Source organism: Octopus bimaculoides, chromosome 2, assembly GCF_001194135.2.
Source record: "Octopus bimaculoides isolate UCB-OBI-ISO-001 chromosome 2, ASM119413v2, whole genome shotgun sequence".
Taxonomy (NCBI): Eukaryota; Metazoa; Mollusca; class Cephalopoda; order Octopoda; family Octopodidae; genus Octopus; species Octopus bimaculoides.
In genome coordinates this window covers 186,771,379-186,787,069 of record NC_068982.1, presented here as the reverse complement: position 1 = coordinate 186,787,069, position 15,691 = coordinate 186,771,379, and the positions used below count along the sequence as shown (strand labels likewise).

General features: G+C 40.3%; 1 protein-coding gene across 1 annotated transcript in view; it reads right to left on the bottom strand.

Moving 5' to 3' along the window:
• Nucleotides 1–3,670: 3,670 nt before the first annotated feature.
• The window catches only part of LOC128247056 (uncharacterized), a 30,580-nt gene continuing 18,559 nt past the window's right edge, over nt 3,671–15,691 (bottom strand). The window contains exons 2-6 of the mRNA XM_052965794.1: nt 12,805–12,852; nt 9,772–9,831; nt 8,272–8,340; nt 5,807–5,844; nt 3,671–4,049 (exon numbers count right to left, since the gene is read on the bottom strand). Of these exons, the coding sequence (XP_052821754.1) occupies nt 3,915–4,049; nt 5,807–5,844; nt 8,272–8,340; nt 9,772–9,831; nt 12,805–12,852 (350 nt within the window). The 3' untranslated portion in view covers nt 3,671–3,914. The remainder of the gene's footprint in view (nt 4,050–5,806; nt 5,845–8,271; nt 8,341–9,771; nt 9,832–12,804; nt 12,853–15,691) is intronic.

Below are 15,691 nucleotides of genomic sequence, written 5' to 3'. Positions count from 1 at the left end.
GATAAATTACGAAACTGAAATACACATAAGATAAGGTTTTCATTTTAAGAGCCAGGTTATAATTCAGCTATGGTCTATCTTTTGCTTGTTTCAATCATTAAACTGTGGCCCCACTAGGGCACCATCTTGAAAAGTTTTTAGCCGAGCGAATTGAGCCCAGAATCTTTTTTAAAGCCCAGTTCTTATTCTATTGGTCTCTTTTGATGAACCACTAAGTTTTGACGAATCACTAAGTTTTGATGGACCACACCAACACCAGTTGTCAAGCTATGGTGGGTGATAAACACACACACACACACATACACACACACACATACACACATACACACACACATGTTGGTCTTCTTTCACTTTTCATCTACCAAACCCACTTGCACAGCTTTAGTAGAAGACACTTGCCTGAGGTGCCACACAGTGGGACTGGTTTAGAAGCAAGTTTCTTCCCACACAGCCATGTTATAAACAACTATTGACCATCTACAAATTGTCCAGCTCCTCCTTTTTAGAATGTCTGCTTTCTAGAGTTCTGTGGCGGCTAAGACCAAGTCTAGCATTTAGCTCATGAAATGAGTAAAGTAACAGCTTATACATTGTTGTGACCAGAATGTAAATCAGGAACAGAAAAATAGGCATGTGTAGTGTCTAGTGACTGTGTAAATGACTTCAAGTTGTGGGAAACAGTGAACTAGATTGGTTTTGGCAGTCCATGTGAAAAACAGTTTTAATTTGATGGCAGACAGAATAAAATGACTTAGTTTTGCTATTGTAATAAACAGTAAAACCTGAAGTTACTGAAAATTTTGTGACTGTAGTAAAAAAAAAAAAAAGAAAAGGAATGTGGTGATATTCTCACAAAGTATTAGTGTAATTAGAAAAATGTGTTCAAAAGCCTCCGGTTCATAAATTTAAAATACTTCATAGTTGTTTAATCGGAAACTTGGCTGCTTGTTCAAAATTTCAGGGTCGCTACTTCTAGTTAAAGAATGTTCGAAGAAATTACAACAACGTTTAGTCATATACAGAAAGGGTCAAAAGTCACAAAGGGATCTCAGAATTCAATAACTCCTTTTTCTTTGTTTTAAATTTACCATAACATTATATACAGTTTATATAGGAAATGAATGCATGCTAGGTGTGAAAAATCACATCTCAAGTAATTTTTAAAATTTATTAAAATTTCAAATTCCTTTGTGACTTTTGGCCCATCCTGTATCATTTTCTTTTAATTTCCTCCATAAATATAAAAAATACACACACACACACACATATATATAGATATATAGATAGATAGGAGTACCCTGGATGCGTCAGGCGATATATGCTGGAGAAGATATGTTGAGTCAAGTAAAACCAAAATCGTAGCTGTGGCCAGTGCCATCTAACTGGCTCCCTTTCCGGTGGCCCATAAAATGCATCATCCAAACATGGTTGATGCCAGTATCCGCTGACTGGCTCCCATTCCAGTGGCACATAAAAAGCATCATCCGAACGTGGCTGATGCCAGTACCTGCTGACTGGGTCCCATGCCGGTGGCTCGTAAAAAGCACTATCTGAACATGATTGATGTTAGGCTCACATGACTGGCTCCTGTGTTGGTGGCACATAAAAAGCACCCACTACACTCTCGGAGTGGTTGGCATTAGGAAGGGCACCCAGCTATAGAAACATTGCTGCATCAGATTGGAGTCTGGTGCAGCCGCTGGCTTTCCAGACCTCAGTCAAACCGTCCAACCCATGCGAGCTTGGAAAATGGATGTTAAACGATGATGATGATGATGATGATGATGATGATGATGATGATGATGATGATGAAGGATCTTGATAGAATTTGGTTTAATATTGGTTTCAATTTTTGGCCCAAGACCAGTAATTTCAGTGAGGGTAGGGGTAAGTTGATTACATTGATCCCAGTGCATAACTGGTACTTATTTTATCAACTCTGAAAGAATGAAAAGCAGAGTCAGCCACAGCAGAATTTGAACCCAGAACATAATGTCAGATGAAATGCTGCTAAGCATTTCGCCTGGTACGCTAATGGTTCTGTCAGCTTGCTGCCTTGTTGGTAAAATAATGGTTTCAAATTTAGTCACAAGGCCAGCAATTGTTGGGGAGGGAATGAGTCGATTACATCGAGTCCAGTGTTGAACTGGTACTTTTTTTATCGACTTTGAAAGGATGAAAGGCAAAGTCGACCTTGGCAGAATTTGAACTCAGAACATAAAATCACATGAAATGCCATTAGGTATTTGGTCCGGCATGCTAACGGTTCTGTCAGGCCGCTGCCTTGACCTTGTTGGTAAAATAATGCAATGACAATTCCACAGAACATGATTTGTGGCTTTCATTTCTTAATTTATAAGATGTCAATCAGGACAGACTTTATATTGATTCCGTGTGGTTAGTTTGTTTAAACTGATGATGATGTCGACGATAAAAACTGTTTTGCATAGATATTTTCCTGTCTCCACCTCAACAGAATAATTTGTGCTATTCTGCAAACAGACAATTAGTCATTAGAAAACCTGACTGTAAAAATTACTGATTCAATTACTTCTAGTCTGAACCATGTTTATATATTCAGTGGTGACCCTGAGATTTATTTATTTTGTTAAGCAACAGTTTTATTTTGTTGACCGGACTTAAACAGGAGGTAACTGAAGGACTATTATAATACATCATCATCATTATTATTTAGTGTCCATTTTCCATGCTGGCATGGATCGGACAGTTTGACAAGAGCCGGCCAGCTGAAGAGCTGCACCAGCTTCCAGTCAGTTTTGGCATGGTTTCTATGGCTGGATGCCCTTCTCAATGCCAACCATTTTACGGAGTGTACTGTGTGCATTTACACAGAACCACCACAGGTGCTTTTTATGTGGTACCAATACCCACAAGCCCACAAGACTAGGCTTGCTCAGTTGGAGAGGGATGTAGGGGACATACCTGTATGTGAGGACAACTATGATTTTACTTAGGTTGACATGTCTTCTTAAGCACAGCAAACCACCGGAAATCTCAGTCCCTTGTCGTACCCTCCATGAGAGCTAATGTCTGAAGATTCTTTCTCACTACTTCCTTCCATGTCTTCCTGGGTCTACCACACATTCCATCCACACTTAAAGATTGGCACTTCTTTTCACAACTATCCTCATCCATATGCATTACATGGCTATACCAGTGCTGTTTTCTCTCTTGCACACTACATCTGAGGCTTCATATACACAGTTTTTCTCCCAAACCACTAGCACTCTGTTGTACATACACACTGACACTGCACATTCAGAGGAGCATGCTGGCTTCATTTCTTTCAAACCTTCACATGTCCTCAGTAGTCATGCTCCATGTCTCACTGCCATGTAGCATGGCTGTTTGTACCCAAGCATCATACAATCTGTCTTCCATTCTGAAGGAGAGGCTCTTTGTTATTAACAGAGGTTGTAGCTTTGAGCTATATATATGTAACGGTTAGTTCTTCATTGCAGTCGAGGGTCACCAATTCTGACAGCTGGTATTATGATATTATGTTGGAGTTGGCAGTTAGCGACTGTAACGAGTGTTGCTGTTGCAGATGTGCAAAATGAAAGAAGAATGATCGAAGTTGTAAAGAAATATTTATTTATTGTTACTTTGTATATATCCAAAACCACGACAGGTTGGTATGTATAATTAGTAAATGGAAAAGCATGCGAGGTAAAAAGAGTTAATTTCATCCGGTATGTATGTATACGTGTGTAGTGACGTCATTTGGTGCCAAGGTACAGTCGCCATTACTGCGTTTTCATCTACGCATGCGCAGGGAATAGTTCCGGAAGGAACACTGGAAGAGTCCCATGTGCATGCGTGGAATTCAACATCTAAACGTTCCCGCTCAATTCATGCTCTTTCTCGGCTGGCCGGCCATGAACATGGACGTGTCAAGCAGTGTCTCCAACATTCCAACTCTGGAGACAGTCTCTTTCCAACATTCCAACTCTGGAGCTAGACAAATAACCTCTCAACATCATTGACGGCGTCTCAGCAACCAAAGGGCGAAGTGCTGCCAATTTCCTCTGTAAATAAATATTGTTGTGTTGATAGTTCAGAATCTGCGTTCCGTTGTTTCTACAGATTTAATATAGGAAAGCGGGTGTACACCTAATGGTGTATAACCACTTTCCTATACGTGCTTAACCATAGATAGTGATAGAATGATGTTGTAAGAGAAAAGAGAGACAGTAAAAATTATAGAGTCGAGGTCATTGTGTGTCATAGTTGGCTGGTTGTAACCTTCTTTCTCCCTCTGGCCGTTTGTCTTTAGTGGCTACCTGCTTGTGGCTATGACTCTAATTGGTCTCTGTTCACTAACTGATGGTTGCTCTCACACACTGATTTTGCCTTAGAAAATTCTAGTTTTTATAACTATCCAAAACCAGCTAGAACAATAGATTTCATTAGTGGTCTGTTATCTCTATTCTTGCTTTTGGTGGACTAGAAGAGGTTAGAAAGGTCAAGTGGCAAAGACATTATTTTGCTTAGCGAAGGCATCTGGCAAATGTAACTGCTGTCACTCACAGAAAAACTATTGTTTTACTGTGAGAAAAGTGCTGTTGAAGTGTTAATTGAAATTTGGTGATTGAGGATTGAATCCACACCAAACCTGCATGAAGCTACTACATCACTCCCGCTCCAGAGAGGTTCTAAGAAAAGGAAACAAACGACTGAAGAAGAGAAAGAAATGCATGACTGAGGAAAAGTTTTGCATATGAGGAGAGAGGACCATTGAAGTGTATACAGGACAGATATTTATTCAAGTGAGTCTGAATAGCGGTGTCGCTTTGCATGCCAAAATGTGTGCAGTCAGTGACTGAGCAGTACAGCAGAAATGAGCTAGTGCGCGCGTATGCGTGAGGGCGTATACACAAGTGCAGGTGCACGTATCAAAATTCACTGTAAAATGATCTCAGGTGATCGAATGAGTGTATTCTCAATCCATGATATCGAAGATCTTCCTGCAGGATTGCAGTGTATGAAATGCCATGAAGGTCTTTCAGAAGCGAAATGTGTTTGGTGCTGTTGTTGTGGGTAATTGCTGGGGTTAGCAAGAACGGCAGTGTAGCATGCGGGGGTGATGCACAAGACAGGTAATTTTCTCCATTCATTACATGACCAAACAAAGGTCTAACAGGGGGAAATTATGTCTAGGCATGAGCACAGAACAAGTGAATATCTGATGTGCATCGAGTCGGGAAAGGAGTGAGCTGGCACAAACGTGTTGAAAAACAAGATAATAGACGCATAATAGAGTTGCGTGTGCGTGTGTGCAAAAGGGCTCATGGCTGAGGTAGTATGCTAATGCAGTGATTACAAATACAGTGTTGAATATACCAATGCTTAAGGCAGTGCTGGATATTTCAGCCAATGCATGAGGTATTAAACAGCTTGAAATGTGCAGGAGCAAGAGTGAGGCATGTGGCGCGTTGTAGAGGAAGGACAACTTTCTCTATGTATACGTAACGGATCTAGGGTCTTACTGAGGGAGGATGGAAAACAAACAAGAAAGGCATGGTATGGTGCATGAATGTGATAGTGTTAACATGTATGTGTGTAACAATACAAACATTTCCAAAATGAACGAAAAAAAGTACAAGCAAAACGCAACGTATGACAATGTGATTGAAAGAAAGTGGAAGTGCATTCTGGAGGCATGAACCAATGGCTAAGTCCACCTAAGCAGATTGGCATCTGAATCAGAGTGGATTGTTATCTTCTTCAAAAGAGAGCCCTAGAAAACAGTATAAGCAGATAAGTTACTTAAGAGAATACTTACTCCCTTAGGAAGCGGCTTTTTATCAAGTTTTTCAAGCTCTGCAATATAAAAATGGAGAATTCCATTCATCATCATCATCATCATCATCATCATCATCATTTAGCGTCCGTTGTCCATGCTGGCATGGGTTGGGACGGTTTGACCAGGGCTGGCAAGCTGGAAGGCTGCGTCAGACTCCAGTCTGATTTGGCATGGCTTCTATGGCTGGATGCCCTTCCTAATGCCAACCACTCCGAGAGCATAATGGGTACTTTTGTGTGCCAGCGGTACAGGTGCCATTTGTGTGACACCGGTATCTGCCATGACTTTGATTTTACTTAGCTTGATGGGTCTTCTCCTCAAACACGACATAACCGTATAGTTAATAAGGCTTGTGAAAGGTTTAAGCTGGAAGAATTAACGCCAGATATGTTCAACTGCCTAATATTCGTAAAAGGGCTGGTGGCAATGGAAGATGCAGAAATTAGAAAAAGAATATTATCAGGCGCAGGAGTGGCTGTGTGGTAAGAAGCTTGCTTACCAACCACATGGTTCCGAGTTCAGTCCCACTGCATGGCACGTTGGGCAAGTGTCTTCTACTATAGCCTTGGGCCGACCAAAGCTTTGTGAGTGGATTTGGTAGACGGAAACTGAAAGAAGCCCATCGTATATATGTATTTATATATGTGTGTGTGTTTGTTTGTGTGTCTGTGTTTGTCCCTCCACCATCGCTTGACAACCAATGTTGGTGTGTTTATGTCCCCGTAACTTAGCGGTTCGGCAAAAGAGACCAATAGAATAAGTAGTAGGCTTACAAAGAATAAGTCCTGAGGTCGATTTGCTCGACTAAAGGCGGTGCTCCAGCATGGCCACAGTCAAATGACTGAAACAAGTAAAAGAGTAAAAGCTGAATCAAGATGTGAAACTAACCTTGCAGAAAGTGGCTGAGGAATGCCAACAAATAATCAACCTTCGAAGATGATACAAGAAAAATAGAAGACAATAATAGTAATAATGTATAAATGTGTAAAAAAGCACAGACAGAAGAAAATATATCAATTCAAAACAGTGCTATGGTTGCGGAGACCGACATTTGAGGAAAGATTGCCCCTTTAAAGATAAAACCTGTTTTAAGTGTGGTAAAATTGGGTTTATACAGATGAAATGCAGGTCGGGAAGAAAAACGAAATTTTTTAACATGGGTGATGAAGTGTATTTTTGAATATATAGAAACGGAAAACATGACTGAGAACAAGGATGTTTAACTGGACATCTGGGTAACGTAATGTACATGGTAAAAGGACCAAAATATGAACACAGAAGGCATATAAACCAATTAAAAAAAAGATATACCAAAAATCAAGAGAGGCGAGAGGAACCAATGGATATACGGTATGATTTGTTTGAGGTCCCAGAACCACAAGCAGAAGCAGAACTGACACAGGTCAAACAGGAAAAGAAAACCTACAGAAATGATGGAGATTAACGCTAAGAGAAAAAAATACACCAGTTTCTCACCAAGGAAATAAAATTGATAAATTCAGGTTTAGAAAAAAAAAACTCTCAAAAGGGGGAGGTGTTATGTGGATACCCCCAGACGATAAGTAGGCTAGTCCAATACGTATGAATAGTGGACGTGATAGCTAGACGAGAAGCGTTGAGTAGAGCGAGCTGGAGCTGTTGGTAGTCTAGACATCAAGTTCTGTTGAGTCGTGTCGTTGGAAGTGAGAGTTCGGTAGTTAGGTAGAGGTATGATATTGGTGAAGGCACACCATCCGAACGTGAGATATAACAGTTTGTTTGAATGTATATAGGTATGTTGTTGTGTGTATGCCATTCATTTATGTTTATCAGCAAAAGAATTAAACACTGCCAAGAAAAATACTTTGTTACTTGTTACCCTCAACATCAAAAATGCTTGGAACCAGTGTTTGGTTCATTGGAAACACGTAACTCTTTTACTTGTTTCAGTCATTTGACTGTGGCCATGCTGGAGCACCGCCTTTAATCGAGCAAATCAACCCCAGGACTTATTCTTTGTAAGCCTAGTACTTATTCTATCGGTCTCTTATGCCGAACCGCTAAGTTACAGGGATGTAAACACACCAGCATCGATTGTCAAGCGATGTTGCGGGGACAAACACAGACACACAAACATATACATACACATACATATACATATATACGACGGGCTTCTTTCAGTTTCCGTCTACCAAATCCATTCACAAGGCTTTGATCAGCACGGGGCTATAGTAGAAGACACTTGCCCAACGTGCCATGCAATGGGACTGAACCCGGAACCATGTAGTTGGTAAGCAAGCTACTTTCCACACAGCTACTCCTATGCCTATAACAGTCTTGTTCATGAATTACGACAGATAAATTTTTTTTAAATAATAAGTTAATAGAATTTCTCTAATTCTCTAGTGATAAATGTGACATGTAAACTAAACGAAAGAGAGGCACTTAGCAATACATAACATTACCTTGCATCGTGGGATATTTCTTAGCTGGTTTTCTCTTAATTGCATCCATGCGAGGTCCATAGTCAAGCACTGGTAAAATATAAATAAAATATATTTTTTAGATATAACTAGGTTGTTGCTTGATGCTACACTGCTGGTAAAAACATTTGTTAATCATGCACATGCCTACATAAATTGTTAAAGTGAAGGTCTTTTTTTAAAGTCTGTCTTGTCTATATGTTGAAAGTCACACAAATACACACACACACACAAACAACCCCACCAAAATAACTAAATATATATTACATATTCATATAGTCACCTGTATTGTAAATCAGGGTGTGACTCACAAAGTAGTCATACCCAGTGGCTGGTGTAGCAGCACCATAATCAACTGCTACAAAGGTAAAGGTGACGCCTTAGACAGAAATAATTACAGGTGTATCAAATTGTTGAATCAGGAGATGAAAGTTACAGAGAAGCCCAACTAATTAGGAAGAGAGTTAGTCTAGATGAGATGCAGTTTGGTTTTGTGTCAGGGAGAAGTACCACTGATGCTATATTTTTGGTAAGGTAGCTGTAGGAGAAATATATAGCCTAAGATAAACCTTTGTACTGGGCTTTTGTTGACTTGGAGAAAACCTTTGACAGGGTCCCCTGATCCCTTATCTGGTGATCAATGCAAAAACTAGGGATAAATGAATGGTTGGTCAGAGCTGTAGAAGCCATGTATAGGGACGCTATCAGTAAGGTGAGAGTTGGCAGCAAGTACGGCAAGGAATTCAGAGTACAAATAGGGGTTTTCCAAGGATCGGTTCCCAGCCCCCTTTTGTTAATCATAGTCCTCCAAGCAAAAACAGAGGAATTCAAGACAGGCTGCCCCTAGGAACTTCTCTATGCTGACAATCTTGTTTTTATAGCTGAATCACTACCAGAACTAGAGAAGAAGTTCCAAGTATGGGAACAAGGTCTAGAATTGAATGGCTTTAGAGTTAACCTAGCAAAAACCAAAGTCTTAGTTAGTAGGAAGGCAGACAAATCACGAATCTCTTCAGGTAGATGGCCCTGCTTGATCCATAGAAAAGGCATACCTATGCCTTTTCTATGCACCTGGTGTAAGCTATGAACGTATAAGAGGTACAGCAATACCAGGGCAAGGTTAAGTGGGAAAATAACTTTTGTATGTGGAAGGTGCGCAGGTACAATAAACACTGGAAATGTACAGAAAATAGACTCCATCAACTGTCAGTTGGGTAAGCTAGAGACAGTAAATAGCTTCCGTTATCTAGGTGACCAAGTTAGTAGTGGAGGTGGATGCTCCAAGAGCGTAGCTGTGAGAATAAGATTAGGCTGGGCAAAGTTCAGAGAGCTCCTACCCCTGCTGGCAACAAAGGGTCTCTCTCAGAGTGAAAGGCAGATAGTATGATGCCTTTGTCAGGGTTTTTCTTAAATTCTCTAGTGATAAATGTGATATGTTGTAAACTAAACGAAAGAGAGGCACTTAGCAATACATAGCATTACCTGGTATAATGCCCAAAGGTCTAGCTAAATCGATTTCCTCCTCCTCCTCCTCATCAGCTTCTGGAAGATACAAACAAAATATACCTTATAGATGTGATTATAATGGTTAAAAAAAAAATGTTGTTAGACATTTTAAAGCATTTATACTAAAACAGACACGGTGTCCTCCAAAAATGTATGCATACTTTAGAGGAATGCCTATGAGAAATGTTCCAGAACACTGTGGACATTGATGAGCTCCACAAAGCAAGAATGGATACTAAAAAGGTATTGACAAACTAGTCATGAGACAGGAATTTCAAAATCAAGCATTCATCGCATTTTATAAAGTTGTCATTAGAAAAGTTACATTTCAAGAAGTGATTATTGCTTTTAATAAAGACAATCTGAGGATTTTTCACTGGTCTGGATTTGGTTATAGTTGCAGGGAGGCTTGTAAGACAGGTATTCCATTATGATCCTTCACTGGGTGCTTCTGTACATTTTAAAAATTCTTTTATATGTTTCAGTCCAATGACTGTGGCCATGCTGGAGCACCGCCAATGTGATCATCTTTCTACTTTCCACCTTTGTCGGAGCGGCTTTTGGTGAAGGATGGAGTTCGATCTTACAGCCTAGATATTGGCTCATCCGGGATCTCAGCAAGCCAAAGGTCAAGTTCACATTTGAAAACGTTTACATCCACTCCATGGAGGCTCCTCAGATGCTTCGGCAGACAGTTAAACAGCTGTGGGCCCTTGAAACCCAAGCTATTGCAGTACATCGTCCTTGCCCAAAATGAAGCAGTCGGCACATTGGGGACAGCACAGTGATGTCCCATTCATAATCTGGTATAGCTCTTTATTCCAAAGTTTGGTACCAGTCCTTCCATATATATATCACTGCATACCTCTCTCTCCTTCCTTCCGGGGAACAGAGTCATAGCTCTTTCAATCTGTCCCAGTAGCTCAGTCGTTCCATTGATGCAATTTTCTTTGTGTAATGTTGTTGGACTGCTTCAAGTTCTGCTATCGTCCTTGTAGTTTGTAGTCTAAAGTGACCATAGCTGAGAGCAGTAGTCCAGTCAGCCGAGGATAAATGACTTCCATAGAGTCATCATAGTTTCTTGATCCCTTGTCCAGAAGATTTCTCAGAATCCAACCGGCCAGTCTTCTGGATACTGCTACCATTTTGTTGATATGTGTGTGAAATGAGGCATTGTTGCTCATTTCTATTCCAAGATCACGCACCGTATTTTGATTCTGGGATTGTTGCTCCACTTGGTCCAACGTACTGATGTCGTGATTCCTGAGCAGGACTTAACTGGTAGCGGAGGGCCTGGAATTTACTTGCATTGAATTGCATGTTGTTATCCTCAGCCCATGTATGGATGGCATCTAGATCTTTCTCTAAGAGCGTAGTATCAGAGGTTTCCTTGACTGACTGTGTGACTTTCGTGTCGTGAGCATAGCTGGTAAGCATGGCTGCCTCTGTCACTGATGGCATATCCGATAGAGTTACCATGAAAAGCAGTGGCCACAGCACAGTGCCCTGGGGCACTCCACTCACTATTGGTGTCCCTGTGGAGAGAGCTCCATTGGCTGCTACAGTTTGGCTCCTGTCCTTTAGGAAATCATGCAGCCACTCTCTGACTTTACCGGTGATGCCAAGTCTCCATATTTTGTGGCACATCATTCCATGGTCGACCTTGTCAAATGCCTTCGCAAAGTCGAGGTATACCACATCCACATTTGAGCAATTCATTAATTGCTTCAGCACCCAGTCATAGTGTCACAGAAGCTGTGTAAGACAGCTCCTTCCTGAGCGAAAGCTATGTTGGGTGTCAGAGAGCAGGTCATTAGCCTCAAGGAACTCAATCAGTCTTTTCCTGACAATGCGCTCCATGACTTTATTGATGTGGGAGGTCAGGGAGACAGGTTTATAATTCCTAGCCTCTGCCGTCCTTCCTCCCTGATGGATAGGGCATATTATTCCCTCTTTTAGTTTTTGGGGGAGTTTCTCCATCCTGAGGGAATCCTGGAAAAGAATTTGAAGCAGTCTAGCTAGAGCACTTTTACATTTCTTTAGGAGGATTGCAGGGAATCCATCAAGGTCCATTGCCGAGTTCAAGCTCAGCTCTTCAATGGCTGATATCACATCAGTTTCCTCTATGTTGATGTTATCAATAGTTGCCATTTCACAATGTGTGTCATCAGGCTCAAAGACCCTACACGGCACATTCACTCGTAGTTTCCCCAGCGGTATGCTGAAAGCACTCTTGTATTGTGCATTCAGTAATTCACTGATCCTCTGGGGGTCCGCAGTTGGTGAACCGTTTTCATCTAGCAGCGGTCCTATTTTGTAACGCACTGAAGCATGTTCTTTCACATATCTGTAGAAGGCCGTAGGGTCCACTTTAATGTTTTTGATAGCCCTGGCTTCCTTTTCTACCCTTTCCGTTTTATGGGAAAGTTTGAGTGCATTTTCAATCTCAAGCAAGGTGTATTCGAGGTAGATTCGTTTGAAATCTTTTAGATGTCCATTTAAACGGTTTGAGATTTTTGCTCTTCGTCTCATTAGTACCCTCCTATCCCTGGGTATATTTTTCTTTGCCCGTTGATTTGGTGCTCTCAGGGCGGTGAGCTGGCAGAATCATTAGCACACTGGGTGGAATGCTTAGCTGTATTTCACCTGCTGTTATGTTTTGAGTTCAAATTCTGCCAAGGTTGACTTTGCCTTTCATCCTTTCGTGGTCGATTAAAATAAGTGCCAGTTATGCACTGGGGTAGATGTAATCAACTTAATCTCATTTGTCTGTCCTTGTTTGTCCCCTCTATGTTTAGCCCCCTGTGGGCAATAAAAAAATAAATATTCATTCATTGGAAAGACTTAACCAATAACATTCTTGTTCATGAATTAAGATTGATAATTTTTTTAAAAATAATAAATTAATGGAAAGATGGAGTTGTTAGGATTTTTTCTAATTTTTTAGTAATAAATGTGATATGTTGTAAACCAAATAAAAGAGAGGCTATTAGCAATACATAACATTACCTGGTATACGGCGCAAACGTCTTTTTGGAGAGATTTCATCATGAGCATCTGGAAGATACAAACAAAATATACCTTATAGATGTGATTATAATGATTAAAAAAATGTTGTTAGACATTTTAAAGCATTTATACTAAAACAGACATGGTGTCCTCCAAAAATGTATGCACACTTTAGAGGAATGCCTATGAGAAATGTTCCAGAACACTGTGGACATTGATGAGCTCCACAAAGCAAGAATGGATACTAAAAAGGTATTGACAAACTAGTCATGAGACAGGAATTTCAAAATCAAGCATTCATCGCATTTTATAAAGTTGTCATTAGAAAAGTTACATTTCAAGAAGTGATTATTGCTTTTAATAAAGACAATCTGAGGATTTTTCACTGGTCTGGATTTGGTTATAGTTGCAGAGAGGCTTGTAAGACAGGTATGATCCTTGTAAAACAGGTATGATCCATTATGGTCCTTCTCTGGATGATTCTCTGCAGGTTTTTGCTTTAACATCCATTACTTTGACACTCAAATCAGAGATCAACTGAGAAGTTTCCACAATTTCCCAGTGTATTGCCAGGTCTTAGTTCTACAGTGATAGAATGGGGAAGACAGGGATCAGCTGCTGAAAGGATCAATTTTGTAGTTAAACATAAATTTCTCAGCATTCCAGAGTCCAGAATTATAATGCATATTCTTTTGGCTTGCCATTGTCAGGGAGTTAGTGGTGCATTAAATAAAAACCTGATGTTTATTGCAATCAACCCATTGCATTAAAGCAGAACAGAAATAAAAAACGATTTATTGGCTTTCATACAAAGATGGCCGATGGGATCGTCAAGGCATCATTCAGTCTTAGAACAGTGACCTGTTTTTTTTTTGGTATATTTCATCCACACAAGAAGTCACAACAATTTTGTTCCATCTAACGATCCATATAATTGAAACGAAGGAGAAGCAATGTTTTAGTGTAAAATCTTTTAAATTCAACAAAAAAAAAAAACCTTTCCAGCATTGAATGGGTGTGTGTGTGTGTGTGTGTGTGTGAGTGTGTGTGAGAGTGTGTGTGTGTGTGTGAGAGTGTGTGCGTGTGTGTGTGATTGTGTGCATGTGTGTCTTTAGGAGTGTGTGAGTGTGTGTGCATGTGTGTATGAGTGTGTGTGCATGCTTGTGTGTATGAGTGTGTGCATGTGTATGTGTGAGTGTGTGCATGTGTGTGTATATGTGCATGAGTGTGCATGTGAGTGTGTGTGCATGCACACATGTGTGTGCATGCAAGTATGTATGTACATGTATATGTACAAAAGTGTGTATGTAATTGTTTGTGTGATCATTATGGAGTCAAAATAATTATGGGTTTATCCTATTGTTAGTCATGAGTGGAATAGAATACATAGATGCCTATCAAAATAAATGTAGACAGTACATTAATGAAATATAATGGAAAAGAATGGTTTACCTTCCATCTTATTTGTGAGAGTACCATCGTATTCAAAATCAGCATCATCATAATGTGACAATTGTACGAAAGAAAACAGAAATACATCTTTTATTAAATTCATAGACGCTTTTAAACATAAATAAATCTTGGAATTAAATGGTTTGGGTTTACTGTTAGGTGGCTTTTGGCCAACCCTGTACTATAGGAAAGACTGCATCACAAAAACTGACCTTCCCTTTTAAGGTCAGAAAACACAGCAATCTCACCTTTACTAATTACAACTCAGGTAAGACACACAACACAGTATTGTTTATTTTTGTTAGTTTACTTAACACAACTTTCCAATTACTGAATTGGGAAACAGCCATGTTGGCACAACAACTATTCTTCCTCCAGTTTTCACTTACAAAAGTATGAATGTGTGTATTTATGTATGTATGTATATGTATATATTCTTGTTGTGTACATATACACTGTTTATATTATATATATATGGAAGAACGACCGTGCGAACCAAAAGGAGAAATGGTGACGAATGGAAAAACAGGCTCCTTTTATAAACGCGTCACACGGTCGCCACAAAAATATGAAGTGAAATGATATGTTATAATACTATAACATAGAGAATTCGTAAATGCCAGTAAGGAAGACGATATTGAACCAACCGATAAAGATGAATAACAGTAAGATTTATTGGAGCATTAGATTGTATGTCTGTGTGTGAGTGTGAATGCAACATAATAAAACACATTATAAGACAGGCCGTCGTGTAAACAAAAGAGTGTGTGCGAGTAATACATGTATGTGTATGTAGGAGTTACAGAGTACTGATAAGAGTCAGTAACACGTATAAGAATTTACCAGTTCTTAATTAGAGTACACAGTGGTAAGTGTCTGTATATAAGAAGTTAAAGCGTTAAGGCAGAGCGATCACTCGTCGTGATGTTAGGGCTTCTATGCCGGGCCGGGTTCTTGGATACAGATGTTCTTCACAGGCTGGGTTCTTGTCTGTTAATTTCGTGGTGAGGCGATTCACACAAACAGGGCTGAAAAGCTGCGGTTAGCTGTTGGTAGCTTGTGTACGTGTAGAGTCATGTTGACGCTGGCGGCGATGCTGGTAGTCGTAGAGTCGTGTTGCTGCTGGCGACGTCAGGGGCGATGCTTGTAGTTCGTAGTTGAACGATGGTGTTGTTAATGTTGTCGCTGGAACTGGCTGGCTGTGTTACGCGTGTGTGGTCGGCGGCCAGATCTCAAAGGAGATCTGAGGCGCGACGATTTGGCGGGTATAATTTAGGCTATTTATAGCTGAAGGTAGGCTCCAGAGAAGCATGAGAAGAACACTCTCACGTGACCTTATTAGGGGCTATGGTTGGTCGATTTGTGTCCTGGGGCGAACGGGTGGAGATAATTTACCCGCTCAAGGAATAGTCAGTCAGGTGATGACAGGGAATGA